Source organism: Anneissia japonica, unplaced genomic scaffold (assembly GCF_011630105.1).
Source record: "Anneissia japonica isolate Jap-2015-1 unplaced genomic scaffold, ASM1163010v1 scaffold585_len4108843_cov191, whole genome shotgun sequence".
NCBI classification, from domain to species: Eukaryota; Metazoa; Echinodermata; class Crinoidea; order Comatulida; family Comatulidae; genus Anneissia; species Anneissia japonica.
In genome coordinates this window covers 1,459,216-1,479,715 of record NW_022716829.1, presented here as the reverse complement: position 1 = coordinate 1,479,715, position 20,500 = coordinate 1,459,216, and the positions used below count along the sequence as shown (strand labels likewise).

The 20,500-nt window shown below is 31.0% G+C and overlaps 1 protein-coding gene across 1 annotated transcript in view; it reads right to left on the bottom strand.

Annotated features, from left to right (window-relative positions):
• LOC117109831 (protein SCAI-like) overlaps positions 1 to 20,500 on the bottom strand; it is a 40,764-nt gene that overhangs the window by 3,850 nt on the left and 16,414 nt on the right. The window contains exons 5-13 of the mRNA XM_033252264.1: positions 17,772 to 17,868; positions 7,199 to 7,297; positions 6,550 to 6,702; positions 5,764 to 5,871; positions 4,373 to 4,474; positions 2,285 to 2,460; positions 1,207 to 1,288; positions 847 to 1,096; positions 349 to 449 (exon numbers count right to left, since the gene is read on the bottom strand). Coding sequence (XP_033108155.1) covers positions 349 to 449; positions 847 to 1,096; positions 1,207 to 1,288; positions 2,285 to 2,460; positions 4,373 to 4,474; positions 5,764 to 5,871; positions 6,550 to 6,702; positions 7,199 to 7,297; positions 17,772 to 17,868 — 1,168 coding nt within the window. The remainder of the gene's footprint in view (positions 1 to 348; positions 450 to 846; positions 1,097 to 1,206; positions 1,289 to 2,284; positions 2,461 to 4,372; positions 4,475 to 5,763; positions 5,872 to 6,549; positions 6,703 to 7,198; positions 7,298 to 17,771; positions 17,869 to 20,500) is intronic.

Here is a 20,500-nt window from a genome sequence, read left to right as displayed (position 1 = left end):
ATAATCAAAGGAACCCAATTTAGATTATTATAATCGTACCTTTAATGGCAGTAAAATCATTTTTGTAGTAATTTTACTACCGGTTGGCTTCTAGTGAGGAAAAAAGACAGCATGGAAAGGAACTGGCCACCAGACCACACAAGGTCTAGGTTTAATACGATGGGCTAACAGCTCATTTCCCTACGTTCAGTAATGAATACAGGACTACCTTCATCTTTCGTAATTTTATTACACTTAAAATACTTTAATACCTAACAAAATACTTACAATCACATACGGCTTTTTGATTTTGGTGGTAAAGGGGGGGGGGGGGGGGTGAGGGTTTTAGAAATTAAATAAAACACTTACTTTGAAACCACGGTGGTATCTTAGTGTTGCGTAGCAGAAGACATAACGAAGGATAAATAGCCTCAAAAATTCATCACCATAAAATTGCATATAGACATGATCTAGAAAGAAATAAACCAAGACATTCATTAATTTGCTGTATTATTATATCAATTTATTTCCTACATTTTAATCAAGTATATATTTAGCAACTGTGGCTAACTGACATGGAAAAGTTAAGACAACAGGAGGTCTAAAAGGCAGAGAAAACGATATATGGAGGAAAAGCCTTGGTGGGAGTCAAGTCCTGGTGACTAGAGCATTTTTGGGCCAGTTTAGCATCTTCTGAAATGATTTACTGGTATAAATTATGGTATGCCCAAAAAAATATAAGTAAACAAATAAGCCTTCAAATGGGGTCACAGTCCTATCTTTTGAAACCCAGGACTTAGGTCAACAGAACTAATGTTACTCTCTCATTTGACACCTATTGAGTTAATTACAGCTAACAATACTTACCAATACCCCTAGATTTGCAAAGCAAATTCGCAGAATCATTGACAACCTTTACCATGACCTTCTTGCACTTAGCCCACAAGTCCGCAGGAACATCTGTAATGTCACAGATGGAACAAAAGGCCATCAAAGGATCACTGAGGAACAAGGTAAAAAGGTTTCCCTTCATTGGACACCGTTCCTGAAGGGTCAGAGGTAACGCAACTGGCGACATGAGGATGATAACTGGTTGACCGAACAAGTTTGGAATACCCTGTCAATGCCATTAAATAAAAAAAAATGTTGTTAAAAACTACTTTTGAATATATTAATATCAATATAAAGCTTGTAAGTTCGGTATTAGTGTAACATTATGTAACTTACCTTAAAGACGTGACTATTAGGACTGTCAACAATTAGAAAGAGAGGCTTCCTGGTAAATGGATAAATGTCCCCTGGATGCACACTGAAGGAAACATCAAAACAAATATTTCCATAGTAAATTTAAGTCTATGCATATATATTTTCATTGTATATTTCAGTCTATAACTTATATGGAATGGCATAACATGTGCTATCTGACATTGGAAAGCATTGATGATGACAATGATGACGATGACAACGGCTATGATAATGAGCATTGCTGATGATGACAATGATGATAATTATGTTAACAATGATGAAGATGATAATGATGAAGATGATTATTATGATGGTTAGAAAGACTATGATGATGATTGATGATGATGATTATGATAATGAGCATTGCTAATATGATGATAATAATATTAATGATGATGATAATATTGATGATGATTATGATGATGAAAATAATGAGGATGATAATGCAAATAACAATTATGATGAGAGTGATAATGATTAATACATGTTAATTTGAATTTCAAGAAATAATACACAACAGCTAGTATTCACAATAAACATGAACAAATTGATTCCATAAACAATGTGTTCTGGATAATAATATACGTTGCTTGCTTTTTCATTCATGAAGCAAGATATGCAAACCCTTCAATGTATAATAAAGCGTGACTACTGGGAATTAACCATGGTTATTATCTTTGCCGCTTCATATATAATATGCTAATATATTGAAGAGTGTAGTCATATGGTGAATGCATAAACAGTTAGAGACAAAAGGACTGGGAATTACAGAATGAAGGTAAAGCAAGAGCTAAATAAAATAAATGAATAATGACTTGAAGAAACTAGATTAGGAAAAAAGGAGAGTGGATAACATGAATGGATGGTAGTGGTTAAGATGCCTCCTTTAAATCTATGGGACCTAGGTCAATTTCTATAAAATAATCATATTACTCATAAGACTCAAAATTAAGCATAATTATAATCATAATCATAAGCAAAATTATGAAACTTAGCTTAATATCACAATTTTTTACTCTTTTTATATAATTTGTTCTTATAATCGCCACAGGCTACGTACCAATGCATTTCTTTAAGATTGCCACTTGGTTTGTTCGATCTTTGTTCGGAGCCTTCTTTGCGGTTGTTTGTAGCAATGCCACCATAATCATAAGCACCATAATCTTGTGGTTTTTCGCAACCGTTAGAACCATCAGCCGACATGTACAGCAATAAGGCTGCATTTGGTGGAAGCTCCTATTAGCCAATCAACAATTAATATCCAACCAATAATCAATTAATCAATAGATTAATGGATCAATCAATAATGTGTTCCATATGTGCTTGATCCAATGACCAGGGGTAATAATGTTAAGCACATAGAGGTCTCTACAATATGTTCTCTATAAATCAACCATCATTATTACTATCGATTAATATTTAATTATGTAATAAGTAATCAATCAATCATTAAATTCTAATATGCAATAATTAATCAATCAAAATTGATAATCAATCAATCAATCATTATTTAATTAATCAATCAACAACAATTGATTAATACTTACAATCAACAATAACAAATAAATAAATTAATCAATGTTTATGTATATATGTGTATATATATAATTACTGTAATGTATTTTACCTTATCTATCATTTATAGTGACAAACCTATGACCTACAATTCAGAAATGAACCTATTAATCAATACACAATCTACATAAAATTGGTTATCTTTTATATTATTAATAAAATTATTAATAGTTAAATACTATGTTTATTATTGAATTGAAATTTTTGGTTGAACTAATTTCCTCTTTAATTTTTGAACACTCTCAGTGATCTTTCTCAAGTGGATTTCAATTTAACTTTTATTACACTGTTGACTAATATTCTTATCATTTCTATTACTCAACCCTCATTTTTTAAAATATTCACATTCAATTTTAATAACAATCTTTTAATTAAGAACAACTCTGAATTAGACAGATTCAGATAAATAAAACAGAAAGGTTAGAAAAAAGCTTTACACTGACCCACTTGCTAGTAATAAAATGTCATAGCTAATTGAAGTATTGAAAGTTTGTCATAAAGTGATACATCACTGTGCATTACTGAATGCCAGATGTTTATTCATCACCAGCAATTGCCAATTCTTATCATGAAATGATACATGGTGGCATATTCCAATACTGAGTGTAAGCTAACATTACTATACTAGTTACAGTATTCTCCAGGCCATAGAAAGATATATACTATGTTCTCATACCAGGGTAAAAAAAAAAATATGGTTTCATTTCACAAGATCTGTTTTCTGATTTTAGGTCAAGAAAATAAACCTCCTTATTCAGTGTTCCTCATCATGATATCATTAACGATATACAGGTAGCAAAAGTTAAAATATATCCATCACAAAATCAATTATTATAGGATTGAATTGCCTGTTCACAAATGTAATTAGAACAATATTGCATCACATTATGCAGAATTTGCAAGATTAAATCAATAACAAGCATATTTTATATCAACAGAGAATGTGAAATATTTGATTTTTGAAAATTTTGAAAATGCATTTGATGCTAAAAATTTACAGTAATGTACATTAATACAAGCCAAAATTTTGAACTGGCAAAAAGCTAGATAATGTGAGGTAACTAGCTTTGTAAATTAAGATGTAATTCAAAATATTCAATTCATTAAACTGACTTTTATTCTTGTATTAATCTTAAAATAGTATTGTTTGCTTTATATCATATTATGCTAATTCATTGTTATAGTTGTGTTAAACACTATACTTTAAAATACTATCACATGTACTAGCTATTCTTTACCCATCTACGACAAGAAAAGAATGATGTAGCTTATTAGTGTTTCATCATGTAATGTGACATTCAGGTGATTTCAATGTTCATGAAAATAAATATTTAAAAAAAATATATAATTATAAAATAATACATAAAGTAAAATGGTAATAGAATTTACAATTATAAAACAAATATAATAATTGTAGCTGAAATCAAATAAAGTAACACAAATGATTTATATACAAATATATAATCTAGTTTATAAGACACAATGATGAAGCTAGCATCAACCACAAGTGAAAGCCATAAAAACGATCGAAGGTTAGTCAGTATTACAAAAATAGCTTGTTAATAATGCCTACCTTGAAAGCTGTACCCATGAACGTGTAGAACTGACCAAATGTTGGTTTATACAGTAGGTACTTATGTGGGTTTTCCTTTTTTGACACTTTCTGAAGATTATCCTGAAATTGTAACAACACCACATCAATTTCATAATAGATATGTTTCACTATAAACGAAAGTTATGATACATTGTAACTGATAGCATTGGACGAACACTGCTCTGATATCATGTAACACAGAGCAAGTTTAAAGCTAGTTTACTCATGACCTTAAATTCTAAATGCCAATGTGTATAACTTTATTGGAAATAATAATACAATAATTTATTCAATTTATTTATTTATTCAAATTTCAGATATGTCAAACAAAAGCACAAAACAATAAAATCCAAAACGGAAGAAGAAACCTAACAGGTGCAGAACACCAAGTTGGTAAACAACAATACAAAGTTGGGAAACCCTAAACAAATAACATTACATAATTCCATGTCAGTTTTAAGCCTTCTCCAAATTATCAAATTTTATTTGTCAAAAACATGCGACATTCTTAAATATAGTCATGATGACATCATATCATGACCATATATAGGCACAACATGACTATATATGGGCATACATCCATTTTTTGCACCATGCTCTTCATATTATTCTTCTCAAAGATCAAACAACTGTAGAATATATACTCGGCTTCCAATAATGTTGCAGCTACTGTAGGAATTTATGCATTGGCATTGTTGTTGAGATAGCAAGTTATATTTATTAAGCTATAGAGGGCAGCATTTGTTTTGTCATGTTTTTTTAAGGTCACGTCACGACACAAAACCAACGGTCAGCTTTTGACTTCCATTCTAGAAAGGTGCATTCACATGGAGTCCGGACTTTTGGTTCAGAGAGCATACCAAACCGATTAGAAAATTGAATCAGTGTAAAAGAATAGGGACGCTGGCATTAGCTTATCAGAAACAAGGGCTGAATTTCGGTTCAGACCCAATGTAAATGTAGGTTAAATCTTTGAATATAAATTCAGGGGCCAGATTTATCAAACTAGAAATCAGCTTAAATTCGTCTTAAGTCCATTTTTTATACTTAAGTCTGACTTATCAATAACGCTTCAAGCTTAAAAAGTGCTTAAAATTAAAAGGTTGATTGTACGCATGTGACATCTAAGACAATTTTTAAGCTAGATTTTGCAAAGATGGTTTGATAAATCAGCTCAAGATATTTGCTTAGGGACATCTTAAACTTTTTTGTCTTAAGACATTTGCAAAGCTGGGATTGATAAATCCCGGCCATGAGCTTTATATATGTGCCAAAATATCCTATAATAACAATAACAAACAAGAATAACTATCACACAAAAAAAGTAATGTAATGGTATTGGTGTAATGATATCTTCATTGCTGACTAACCTGTGATTCTGGAATGATGTGATCTGATTGGCTGTTTTCTGGATCTGGTTCCCTCTCAATAGTTTGCAACATTCTATACATATCAAGGGTCAACTCACTGAATTTAACCTTTACAAAAACAGAAATTAATTTTTGTACAGGAATAATATGTGAAGAACAACTGTATCTCAGTGGGAATACCGCATTCAGCATGTTTCTCGTACAACACATTTGGCTCGAGTGAGTTGGGTATGTCTCGAAATATTGTAATGGAGGGATTTGAACCCAGGAATCCGAATTGGAATGGTAAGCAAGGATCTAGACCACCAACCTATAGCTTCACTCCTCTCTGTGTTATACTGATTCCAAATTCATGGGTAGACAAATTGTAAAATATTATCACAGTTACAATTTGGATGACTGAAAGACCCAGAATATGAGTACAGCATAATCTTCACCAGCCTTGACAAGGTTGGTAAAGTATATGATATATCACAAGGGACTCTTATGAAATCTTGGAAAATTTTTCAAGACTGCTACATGGATATGTTTTCACAGGCAACGATATTTGTTTTACAACAGATGATATTATGTAAGAGTGAATTGGGTATAACAAATGTTAAGGTTTTGTTGAGATGCATCAGCTGTTTTTTTTTAGTAGAGTGCTAAAAGAAAATGAACCAAACATAACAACATCGATAAAACTGGGGAACAGTACTGGATGAAAGTGTACAAGGATGGCTCCAAGGAAAAACTGTAAGCAAAATTATTATTCATTTAATCTTTGTAAAGGTGTTGCCAACATACCTGTTCTTGAGAGTTGCCTATAATCAATGCCTCCTGCAGTGTGATATACACAGGACAACCTTTCTCTAGTGGAGGCAGCATGTCCTTGCTAAGACGATGAGAGAGTGTAAGTTGCTTTGCGTCTTTATCAACAACAGTTACTTGAGCATCTGCCTGCAAACGAGTTTAGCAACAAAGCATAACAAGTTTAGCAACAAAGCATGGTGTAATAAAATAAAGGAATTAGTGTCAATGAAAAAAATTGTGAAACCTTCAGTCTACCCATATACTGTACATATGGCACTCTAAGTTATGATGATGAAGATAATGATGATGATGATGATGATGATGATGATGATGATGATGAGGATGGTGATGATGAGGATGATATAATAATTTTATATTTGACTCTCACTCAATAATTAAGATCATTTAATGATGATGAGTTTAGCAACAAAAATATAATGCCTTCATTAAATTTCCATTAAATAATCATAATCTGGCTGATGGATTGTACATATTGTCCCACAATATACATTACAGCGAAAGACAATCCTCAAATAACTACTTTAAGCAGTAAACCTTGTGATGTTGCATAGAAAAAAAAAATGTTCAATACTGCTTAGCAATTTGCATTAAACTTCTGTATTAGCCAACACGGAAAACTTACTTCAATAAAAGCATTGATCTCTCCAAGCACTAATGACCATTCCATCTTGTCAGATGTATCGAACAAAGTCACATACTCATCAATATGCCGGGATAATTCCTACAGGAAAAAATATTAATTACATGTTTTTGAAGAATAGATGATATAAATAGCAGATGACATTCAGCAATTCAGAATTGGATGACAATGCGAAACATGCAGGGAACAATTCTTTTGAAAGACATAAATTTTATATAATGACAAAATATCTCTATACCCACCAAGTTTCAAATATTATTCTTTTTGTATACAAAATAATTGTACTAAAAATTTACAAAGAATATAGAAAAAAGTCCAATTATTAATAAAAAGAGAGAGAAACTGATAGCGTATCTATTTTATTTTTATTTTACTATTTAATATATAATTTTTATATATTAATATAATATAGTCCTATTCACTGCATAAATATTTTCTTCTATGGACAAACATAATGATTCCACAGAGGGACTATGAATATGCCCATCAATGCCCTGGGGCATTTTATTCAAATGAATACAGAAGTTAAATTTTGTACTAAAAAGTAAATTTATCATTGCCTTAGTTTTAATAGCTGCCTTGGTAGTGATTACAAAGTCTGCGTTTTGGTAATCCCTAGGTATTCATTTTAATGTTTTATATGTTCTTATATTGCCTGAATGGCTCATGTTTATTGCTGATAATTGTGGTTTTAGGTTAACAAATGTTAAACATTATATCTGTGCTAAAAATATTTAAATGTCATATGTAATGTCTTTTTTTCAGGTTACACTGTATCGTAATATAATCTTCGAATTGAATTACAAATATTTAAAATAAAATGAATATAATATTATTTCTTGCTTCTCTATTTTATTCTATATATTTTTTTCTTTTTATCAACAATGTATTTCTATAGCCAGAAAAAAAAAAGATTTTAGATGCAGGATTTCTTATCTATTATTCTATTTTTTTCTTCTTATCAACAATGTATTTCTATCGGCAGAAAAAAACCAGATTTGAGATGCAGGATTTTAACATTTAATTGCTTGGAATTACTTATAAGAGCTTCACAGAAAGGCAAATGGTACTTATTTATTTCAATCTGCTGTCAATTTTATTGCCTTGAGTCTCATTTGTGATCTATTCTAGAGAATACAGGCCAAAGTACAAGCAGGCCAAGTCAGGCCAAACTATTCACAGAGCAATTAGGAATCTGCCATATGCTTTGCACACTGTAGATATTATAATTTTATATGATATTTTTAATTGATTTGCTGTTGAAGGGACAAGGGTATCTAAAAAAAAACTATACTCGGAGATGAACAAGAATCAAAACCTTGTTTTGAAAAAGATAGGGGAATCAGACTGCATTGCTGTGAAAGGGACAGGGATCAAACTCTCCTTTCAAGGTCCAGGGACATCAAAGCACTGCTACAAAAGGGGCAGAAAAATCAAAACTCTGCTGAGAAATGGACAGAGGAATTGGACTCTATTGTGGAATGACAAAGAAATCAAACCTCCCCTGTGGAAGAAACAGGAGTTCAAAGTTCTGCTGTTAAAGAAACAAACAGAATCAAAACTCTGCTGTAAAAAAAACCTGAGGAATCGATGTTCCATTCTAGAAGGGGTTGGTAATGAAAGAAACAGGGAAATAAAAGCTCTACTCAGAAAAGATCATCATATTCAAGATCACATCTCTGTTGTGGAAGTAACAAGAGCTAGCTCTGCTATGGAAGATGACTAAAATCAAAATATTGTCGTGTATGATACCTAATGAATTCAAAGCTCTGCTGTCCATGAAGATGCAGGGAAATGCTGTACAGAAGGGACAGAGGAATTAAACCTAAATAAATATCCTCTTTCGATCCTCTCCCTTGGCATTTGGTAAAGAAATATTTATAATTATCATTTTTAATCACCTACAACAAAAGATAAGGTAGATAATGTTGGTATGGTATGAGTTTTACAATATTATCAAAATGGAGTCTGAGCACCTCAGAAATGTCTGGATACATGATTAAAAATATATGTTATTATTACTATTTTTATACATAAAAGCATTAATAATAACAGAGATTATCATGTTTATTTATGCTTCATATGTGAATTATAAATGTATAACTTTTCAGATTTATTTTTAACCTAACAGCATAGAAATAATGCAATAGTAGTAGAGTAGGCCTAAGCTGTACTCTGATTATGGATTAGAATCATACACTATGAGTACTGTATTTGCCGATTTGCCTCCTAATCTTACTTCTAGTTATTTAATTAAGACTATTTAAAAATACTGTAAAAGCTCTTAGCTTGGTTTCCACACCATCGCTACGCTTTTGCTACAGTGTTTTTAGTGTGCAATCATTGTACTGCCTAGCAGTCCCCAACGAAATCGGGAAGTCTCCTGATTCGACCGACCAATCGGCATCACCGAAAGCTGTCAGTGATAGCGTGTAGCGATTGTATGGAAACCAAGCTTCTCAAACTCACAACAATTAAGTAGTACTTAATACTTTACAGTATAATTAGTAATAAATATTCAATGGTTTACTATTTAGGTTCAAACTTAACAACAAATAACTAGAAAACGTACTCAGAAAACATTGCAAAAATTCATGGAACCTATGAATAATTTTGTTTTTCTTTTTTTTAATGATGAAAAGAAAATTAACATTAGATGCATTAACATTGCATGCATTAAATATAACAACAATGAAATTAGATTTTGTTTGTAGTGATAGCAATATACAATGACATGAACTAAAGCTACAGTAATTCAGAGAAATAACAGAGTACTTTGTCACTGGTTGTAAATATACTATAGCATGTGAATAATTAAAATGGCCAGTGGTTGTTTGCAATGCAAATGAAATGTAGCAGATCTCATTGATTATCCAGCACAGGACACAGCCAACCCCTTAAGCAAATGCTCAACCAGCTATCATATGCATGCATTTACTAGTTTATTTCAATTTATTTTGCATAACATGAATGTCAGTCCAAAAAATGACGAGGCCATTTTATTCTACATTTTGCTTTTAATTTAAGCATCATCAGGAATAATGATAATAATTTATTCCTGCTTAAATAAAAGCAAAACCTAGAATAAAATGATCTTGTGTCAATTTTGAGATTGACATTCATACTATTTGCACATCCTAATGGAACTTTGTTCTTCTTTCACATAACATTTTTAATTCATTTTTGTTTAATTGAAATTAAATTTACAGACTATCTATTTATAGTTGAATTGCTGATCAACTGTTATGCGATAGACCCAAAGTGATAGACAACCAGATATCCAAAAGCCTTTGTGTCATTTTTTTTTACTTTCCTTAGTATTCTTCCCAATATTTTTGTTATTTACTTTTTCACTAATGAGCTAGCAGTCAGTATGCAGATACCGTGATAAATAAAGGATCCATGCTAGGGCTTGGCTGTGACCAAACTAGTTTGTTTTGTTTGTTTTTTTCTTTTATACTTTTTGATTCTACATTTTCTGAGCTACTGCAACACTGTATTGCCAAATATCAACCAATCTAACCTAAAAAAAATTCCAAAAATTTAATAATATATGTAGTATTAATATTATCAATATTACTACAGATTAGATTACTGTAGATTAAATATATGGGTAAGTTTTAGGTTTTAGCCTTTTAGACCCCATATCTTAGTCTCTCCAAAAATTATCCAAGCGATTTTTGAACACATTTACAGACGGAGCCGAGATGATGTCTTCAGGTAAGCTATTCCACACAGAATATATTAATGTTGCTGTATTGTGTAAATTGAAGTATTATAATTGGTTTTTACAAGGTTGGTCACAGAATATACAGTATTAATTTAATGCAAACAAAAATTGAATATAACATTTACAGTATCATAAATGAGAACAACATTGTTGTATGTGAGTAGATTCTGGTATCAAGGCTCATTATAATGATATCAGTTTTTGTAACAGAAGTATTATGACATTTTATGTTAATAACTCTGTTTATTCACACATCTACTGTTTGGTGTAGTTATTGCTTATTGCCTTTTCTGTTTTTCTTTTTTATATGTTGCAAATGCTGTCATTTATTTATAATTTCTTTTTTTATTTTGAATATATTTGATATTTAAGGAATGTAATGATAATTTTACGGGGAATAGGAGAGGAGTTGCTTGTGTTAAACTATTACATTTTATTATTCTTCTTTAAGCAAGACTTTGGCAGGATTGATCACTAAAAATAAAAGATATAAATCATATTTTTATTTGTATCCACCCTCGGTTTAACGATCTTCAATAAATAAATTCTATTAAACAAGCAACTATTACAGTAACTATTAACTAATAAGATAGTGCCATAATTCATGTCTACATTTTATATCGTTATTCAAGCACACATTAAAAATATATCTTTTTAAATTCAGGATCTTCGATATTATTTTGTAACGTAGGCATAAATATTTCCAATCTCTTCAGCGATTACATCGAACAAAATTGCATCACTGAATACCAGACATTTGAAATATATTTGAGCAAATTCCAATATCAAAACTGTTTCAAAATTCATGAAAACAAGTTTTTAATACAGTACCTTTTTTAATCATTATATATTTTAAGAGACTTTACCTGCATCATTCTAAATCCTCATTCATGCCTAAATTTCATGTCATATCTTTTTTTGGGATAACATTATTATTACGGTTCTATCAACAGGCAAGAAACATGTAAGACAAATTTAATATACTTCAATACTGTAGTTAATCGAAGTATTTGCTGACTCAATTTTTAAAAGGAAATTAATATATTTTGTTTGGAAATTGTAGACATTTAAAGACATTGTAGAATATTAAAACTATAAATAGTAGTAGTTTTCATAAAGAACAAATAAATAAATAAATAAATTTTGAATTTTGATCACATTTAAATAATCTGCCTCTAAAATAAAAAAAATGATAAAAACAATTTACACTTTCTGCAACTGAAAGCAAATTACTTCAATTTGCAAGGTTTTTGTGTCCTAAAAATAATACAAGATTCAGATTTTTTTATTTTACTCATGCTTATTAGGGGGTTAACATGGTGTGCTGGTCCATCTCACAGCCTCTTTCACTGTGGACTCATCCAGATGCTGAACAGGTATTGATGAGTATCTGAATAGAACTACTGTACAACTTAACACAATCTAGTTGACTCTTGGTATTTAATAATAGGTAGGTTAAATTTCTTCCTTTACTAATTCAAAATATTTTAATTTCTCATCAATTCAGTCCTAAAATAGACAGTATAACAAATAAAGATATTTAAAAAAATGTTTGATAGGAATCATAATAAATATAAATGTAACTTATTATTATTTTTTTAAACATTTAATTACTACTGTAGATTTTTGAATGAAAAAATTAAATTTTATATGTTTTAACATTACTACTGTACATCATTAATGAATCATTGAAAAGTCAAAAATTTGTAATTTGTTATAAATTATATTGTAAACATTTTTCTTGTTATTTATTAAGGATGCTACTAATCATATTTTTAATTGTAAAGCTAAAACTGAATTGCTGACTTAATTTATACATTTATTTCACCAAGCTTTTACTAATTGAAATTTTATATACAACATGTATGTTTTAACACCACTGCATCATTAATGAACCATTTAAAAGTAGAAATTTGTAGTTTTTATATTGTTACATCTTGATATTTGTTAAGGATGCTACTACTATACTTATATATTCTGTATTGAAACTGTCCAATAATAAAGGAAAATAAATTGTGAAAATAATCATGTTTTAAATTTTTTTTTAAAGTTCAAAATTATTGCTGACTCTATTTAATTTACATTTATTTCAACAAGCTTTTTACTTGTTGGGACAAATCTATAATCTAAGGTATTATAAGTACAAACCACTTTCGCATTTTACTATCATGTTTGGCTCTCCTGTGCAGTTCTCAATCTCTAGTAAAGTATTCTACACATTCAGTGCAATGATAATGAGCTATATAGTGTAAACAGTGCTATACGAGTGATGCACAACGAAACATCAATGTGTATTCTATGCAAATTGGCAGCGATAAATCCATGTTCACCGCACACGCGGCTTCTGTTGCAATTACAGTACCAAAACATGGAGCCGCAAGTTTACTTTAGCAAACCATTTTGTACTTCCTACCCTAAGGAATAGGTTGGTAAGTAGAAAATCATCCAGGGATCTGCAATGCAATTAAGTATACGGACACAGAATGAAATAATATCGCAAATGCTGTATTTTATATGCCAAAGCCATCAAGAAATATCAAAAGGTATATTGATACTGAAACGAGAGATACAATCACAAGAATACAAATTAGAATTTTCTCAAAGTTCAACAATTAGCTAGGTATCATTAGATTAATTAGCCTGAATACTAAAACCAATTAACAAAATGATAATAAGTTGTGATTTAATTTAGCACAAAACTTAATTAGTATGAGTGAATAGTATGGTATATAATCCATATACAGTAGTAGCCTACAGTACACTACTGTATGATAAGGATCAATGTGCTAAATTATTCAGATTGGAGACCATGCAATAATTTGATTGGCCTCCAATACTGGTATACTGAAGAGCAGTGATGGTGAGAATGATGTCATGTTAATCAAAGATGTTGATGATGATAAGAATAATGTTGGTGATGATCATGGCAATTATGATGGTTATGAAGGTAACGGTGATGGCCGGCTATGACGACGATAATGATGAAGTTGATGATGATGATGATGAATGATAATGTTTCTGATGATAATTATGATGTTGATGTTAATGATCATAATGTTGATGACGACGATGGTAACACTGACAATATGATAATTTTACTTAACTTCTTTACCAAACACCTCTGTAACAACTGTAAAAAACAATGCAGTAAAAATACCAAATTGATGATAAGCTACATTATACAATCATTATAGTAAGCATCGATCGATCGTATGGTCTTTAGATCCCACGGGTGTTATATCACGAACATACAAAAACCACACAAAACTGTTCTCAACTCTAGGGTCATGTAAGTGGGTCACTTTCATGTACAAGAATTTACAGTTACAAGTATAGACATTTATACACTGTAAATCGGCCTAAGATTTCTTTTGCTTATCTACAATATCCAGATTTCTATGCAAAAATCATTTCTTCATCTATTTAGGCTATGAATTAAAATTTAAATAAAATCACACATCATCGAAAATTATTTCTTAATTATATAAAACTTTTTTGTTTCAAAGTTGGTTATACTGCACAGCTATAAGCCTACTGCTACTAAAAGTAAACTATTTTAATATTTTGCAGGTAACACTAGTATAATCATCATCATTTGTTTTCTGTCCAACGGTAGGTTCACAACAGTAATAATTTCTCCAATTTTCTGTATCATATGATCCACGTTTTACGATGGCATAGCTTTTATTTGTTTTCATCTAATAATTTTTTTTCTTTTTCAAGACCACTTCCTTTCTACTCTACACTATAACATTATAATACTAAGTTTGAAAATAATAGAATATTTAAGTAAATTATATAGTACGGTACTCATTTTTATGATTATTTTATTTGCACTATGAATGCAATTCATGTCTGCTACTCAAGCTGGAAAATGCCAAGTACCCTAAGAATGCACTTTTGAAACAATGCAAGTAGATTGGATTGGCATACAGTACAATTAAACAGGGACACTAAATTTATTATAGTCATTTGTTGGCGTACTGTAACAGATTTTATTACTTTCTGTACAGCTAAATTACAGTACTGTAGCTAGTATTGTTTAAAGTACACTACAGTACAGTTAGATGTATTCTGTATATCCTTGCTACCAAATACACATGACTTCATATTACAGTACTATCCATTTCTACATTGAAGCAACTGAACACATGAATCTATAAAGTAAAATGACCTAAATTTTTTAAAACTCTTTATCAATTATTAATCATTATTACAATAAATAATGTTTAGTATATTTAAACGGTATGAAAGTTGAATGTTTATTTAATTGTTGTAAGTATCCTTTAGTGACCCACTCGACAGAGATATTGAATCTCATTTTGCAAAGCCAGTTTCAGTTAACTTTACTTTTATCTGTTTCAGGATTTATTTCAATGAGACAAACAAATGAAATAAAACTATTATTTTGGTATGGAAAATGCTACAGTACATTCATGATTTCTCAATCATTCATTATTATTGTCATCTTTGTAGTATATTGAAATCTCAAACATATTAACTCGACCTTAGTACATACAACAGATTCATAGAGGTCAACTTATTTGTTTGATCAATGGTGTGACTACTATACACTCATTTTGTAATAATACAAAATATTTTAATTGACCACAAAAATTAGTGAACAGATTGCCACACACTATTGATTTTCAAACCAATTTATGTTTCTGTTTTGATGGTCATAAGCATGAAGCAGTAAACTAACACTATATGTAATAATATTTTTTATCTGTGCAACACTCTACATCTATATTTTTATATAAAGTGATGATAATAGAATCTGTTATTAGCTAATCACAAATTAAATTAAATTTTTAAAAGTGGAACATCAGTAATTACAAACTTTAATCATCAAAAAAGCATCATAATCAACAAATGGAGATCAACTATTTAAAATCCATATTTGGAATTGTCTTATCACCACTCCAATGATTTTTATTGATAAAAAAAAAAAACTGCTTTAAAAATTTGCTTTCCATTGGCACAAGACAATCAAAAAGTTGTCATTTACTAATTAATGGTGGATGTGGCTTATTTAATGTATTATTACAATATAATCTTTTTATGTATCAAATGCTTTTATTTTCTGTTATTCCATCAATTTGTCTACGCGTTCTTGCAGTAGAATCCATTTAAGCACTGACAGGCTGCCATTTGGTTTTACAGTATTGGATTGTTTCCTTCTTAGAATCATCAGATGAATAGCCTACTATTTATAAAGCATTGCATCATGATCTATCATCCCAACGGACCCTTCAAGTTCTGTGTTAATTTTCAAATTATTTATGTACACATGATATTGTGTAGACCTTATTAGAAACATTTTTACTTCATAATTAATCTTTGAAATTGTGAGGAATATGGCACAAATTGCTGACAGTAACTTGACCGCTACTCAACATTTTAACCCATTTTGAATACATCCTTTCAGGCAAGAACCAATTTTGTGTGTCCAGGCAGACTACACTGATATTTTGGTTTTAATATTTTTATTTTCTTCAATGATAAATGGTTTAATTGATATAAATATGCAAGCAGAATTTTGTTCCGATTCTCCCAATATTTTCCCATTATTTATAATAATGCATTCCGTATTCGTAGATCCATGATTAATCAAAATTCCTTTTATGCAAATTAACATCCCTTGTACACTGACCTTTCACTCAATAACTTGTTAACTATGAATTCCAAAACCCACAATATTTAATTTATTTATGACTTTTTGTATTGAAGTTATACTTAGGATTGCATGAAGGTCTGTTTTTTAAACATAATATTTTGAAATTTCCAAGAACAGACTTTCAAGTAAATTAAAATGCTTTAAGATTTAGATTTTTTTTAAATTCAGTATTTCATTTACTATGAGTAATAGCCATTACACAGCTTTATAATACATGTTTTCAAGAATTGTATTTCAATATAATTCATTAAAATGTTTTTGTGGGAATGGAAGATTACATTTTTCAATTGGGTATAATAAACATTTTCATTCCCATATATTCAACTTGAGCATCAGCTCACCAAATTAATTAAATTTTTTGGTCTAGCTTTACTACTACAGTAATCTGAAAAGTCAGTGATGACATCATCACTTATATTTGCACTGAACTATCCTATTCTCTACTGATCGCTGATCAATATACAGTAGTGCCTCCGATTTTGTGTATCTCGTGTGCAAAACAGCTAAAATCTGGAGTGATTTTATTATAGCACAACGTGATAGAACATTTCGTTGCTAGGCCAAGCTATGAACGCACACAGCAGACATAAGAAATATCACTCTATGGCACTTGTTAACAAGAATGAAGTCTAGATCTAGAATGGCATAATGGCTTAAGATAACAAGGTCACTGACTTACAAAAGAACTGAAAAAATAAGGCAATGCTGAAACAATTCATAATAATGTTTAGAATACATTTTAATCTATTCAACAAATGTCTACCAGGACATTAGGCCTACCTATAACCATAATAAACTTCATTAACCACAATCAAATCATTCATCTCTGTATCGCCAACAAAGAGCTGTGCGAAGAGTGTCAGTGCGCGAACTACTTGGTACTTACGAATACGCACAGCTAATGCACATGCACAGTGATCACTAAGGCAACCAGCACTTTGACGGACTGATGTCTTCTTTTCTACAACTCTATATTTTTTAAACTATTATGTTATGATAATTATTATTGTTTGCTCTTTAATAGTTGAAGTATGGTAGACATTGTCGAGCGAGGATTTCCATTTGTTGTCTGCTATCTCTATATTTGAGGAAAATAAAATTATGAATTTGAACCATTTAAATCATCATTATATAGTAGTACTTACTTTGATAAGCTCTCTGATGAGGTCCATCTTCCTCAGTAGCAAGCAAACAACAATTAGTCTAGCATAATAACGCAGCTTCTTCACCATCAGCTCTGGTCTGCAAAACAATAATACAACTTTTTTTTTTAATCATTCTGCTTGATGGGTGTATGAGTTGAGATTAAGTTATTGGCAAAGTGCCTGCCTTTAAAATCCCAAGGTTTCTGGTTCAATCATGAAAAAATGGTGGTATATTTCAATAGCCCCAAACTTAAGCATTAAGAGACCTGAGGGAGATTACCAAGTCGACAACTGCAGCCAACTAGTATTGTGACATTAATACTGCTCGACGCAGAGTTCCCGGAACGCCGCCCTCAGCGGCGAGTGTGAAGCACAACTCAGGCTCAAAAGTGGAACATGAAATTTGGATATGGTATCGTAGTCAGATTTGCGAGAAAAATTTCAGCTACCCGTATTTCTCGACTGAGACGTCAGTGGGAGCTGTAATTTATATGGCAAGGAGATTGTGCAACCCTTCATTCGTATTAAGGGAATTTACGCCCAGAAACTTTGTAGTTATTAATATTTTGGTTATAATATAAAATATTCATTTTTTGGTGACGTCTGCAAATGAATTATTCTTAGTTATTTTTTTTTTCTTATTTTAATTTATTTCTTCCGAAAGTGTACTCTCTATCACATATAATTCCACTGTCTTAGTTAGGCCTAGGCCTAGTATTATGCCTCATCGTTCCCCGCTACACAGTACATCAGCAGCCCCTCCCCCATACAGTACAGACGTTTGCTAGGTAACAACGTGATTGCACCTTCCTTCCCAGGTGTTCATGTAACATTGACATAATTGTTAGCTAACCAGTTGTGTGTATTTCTTTGTGAAAATTAGTACCGCGGCGTACTCATTTTCATTTGCATCCCCTCTTGGAAAGAGGGATTCGAAATAATTGTCTCCATATCTTCGCTAATTAAATTAATCACTGTAATTTAGCTTTACACTTATGAATTTAGGGAGCACTTAAAATGTGAAATAATCATTTCACTACGACAAACTCCGAAATGTTATTCATTCATTAGGCCTACATAATAGTTTCATATTGCTGTACTCTATACTCCAACATCACTGGCGCATGGTAACAACCAACTGACTGCAGACCATTTCCGGTCACACATTAATCTCCATAACACAGCACCCCCAAGTTCCGTCACCTCTGGATACAGTAAGAGTCAGCCCAATGTCTAGAGCAATCAGTTAGTTATAAATTATGTTTTACTGTAGTTTAAGAACTGCTCCAACAGGGCTCTAATTTGGTTTATGAGCTTTCAATGCATCCTTCTTGATAAATAATGAGGATATCAACAAATTCTCTTTCAAGACAATAAAAGTTAATCCCAATTTAAATACAACCTACATGCTCATGGGTGGGTGAGTGGGTGGTGGGGTGCAACACCTTTTTTTTCATCATGGTTGAAAAAATGGTTCCTCAGCCTGGAAATAGCACATGTATAATTTTTTTTTTTTAAATGTCTTAAGGGTTTAAATTTTAAATGGAAATAGGCCTAATCAGGGCCGGCTTAGACATTATACCTTTGACAAAATTTTATAATAGTTATTATTTTATATTATACCTCTGAACACTTTCAAAATCAATCTTAAATATTAAAGTTAAGGATTGTCAATAAAGTTGAAATGTAAAATACAAAACAAGCTCATGGAGGATTAAAATATATATATAGGCCTATACAACATTAATAATAAATCCACATAATATAGTAGTGTATATTCATTAAAATAAGTACAGTTCTCCCTCCAATTAAAGACCACTCCAATTAAAGAAAACATTTCTGCAGCCTCCATTGGATGGCTATCTCTTATCATCAGCTGTTCCCTCCAATTATATTTAGAGACCATGGTTTTGGTAGATCCAACTGAAAATTTCCCCTCCAAGTTAAGACCACTATAAAATAAACAGTGATCTTAATCCCTTTTTTTTTTCCTACAATAATTTGTGTTATACCGTATATGACTCAGACATAGAAATATTAGCCAATGCACTGTTTTGTGTACAGCGTTTTGTATATTGAATGACGATAATGTTAGAGATAATGTTAGCAATATTTTAACGGAAAAACAAGTTCATGTATAGCTAGAAAGAAATGTTTAATTAAGAATAAGAGCATGAAGTTACTGTACACCATTTTAAAACATTTAATGTATTATTTTTAAAATTTCCATCTAAATAGAGAAATCTAAAGACCACATTTAGTACCCATGAGTTCCAAGTCTCCTGTAGAGTCACGGAATGGAGTCTCCTGGAAACTGGCAGGAAGGACTCCCACATTCTGGTATGAAGCATGAATCTCCCGAAATAAGCCATCTCTGCAAATTCATGATGATATCTGCAAGCTTTATCAAGTTTTTATACTGTAATATCAATTGTCTGCACAGCAGTTAATGTCAACCATTTCACCATGCACAACAAAATTTAAATGTCATAAGAAAACTCATTTAAACAGATCTCCCGGATGTGGATTCTTCCAAATTGGGACCCCTGTTGAGTGCCGGTCATTAATTATAGGGATTCTATTAGACACCAAAAGAAGATGGTTTTGGCAGACCAAACTGAACATTTCTACTACTTTAAAATGTATAGTAGTTTTAGTCTTTTTACACACTACAGACATCAAAATATACATCAATAGCTGACGTTCTGTGCACACTGCTCCGTACTGAA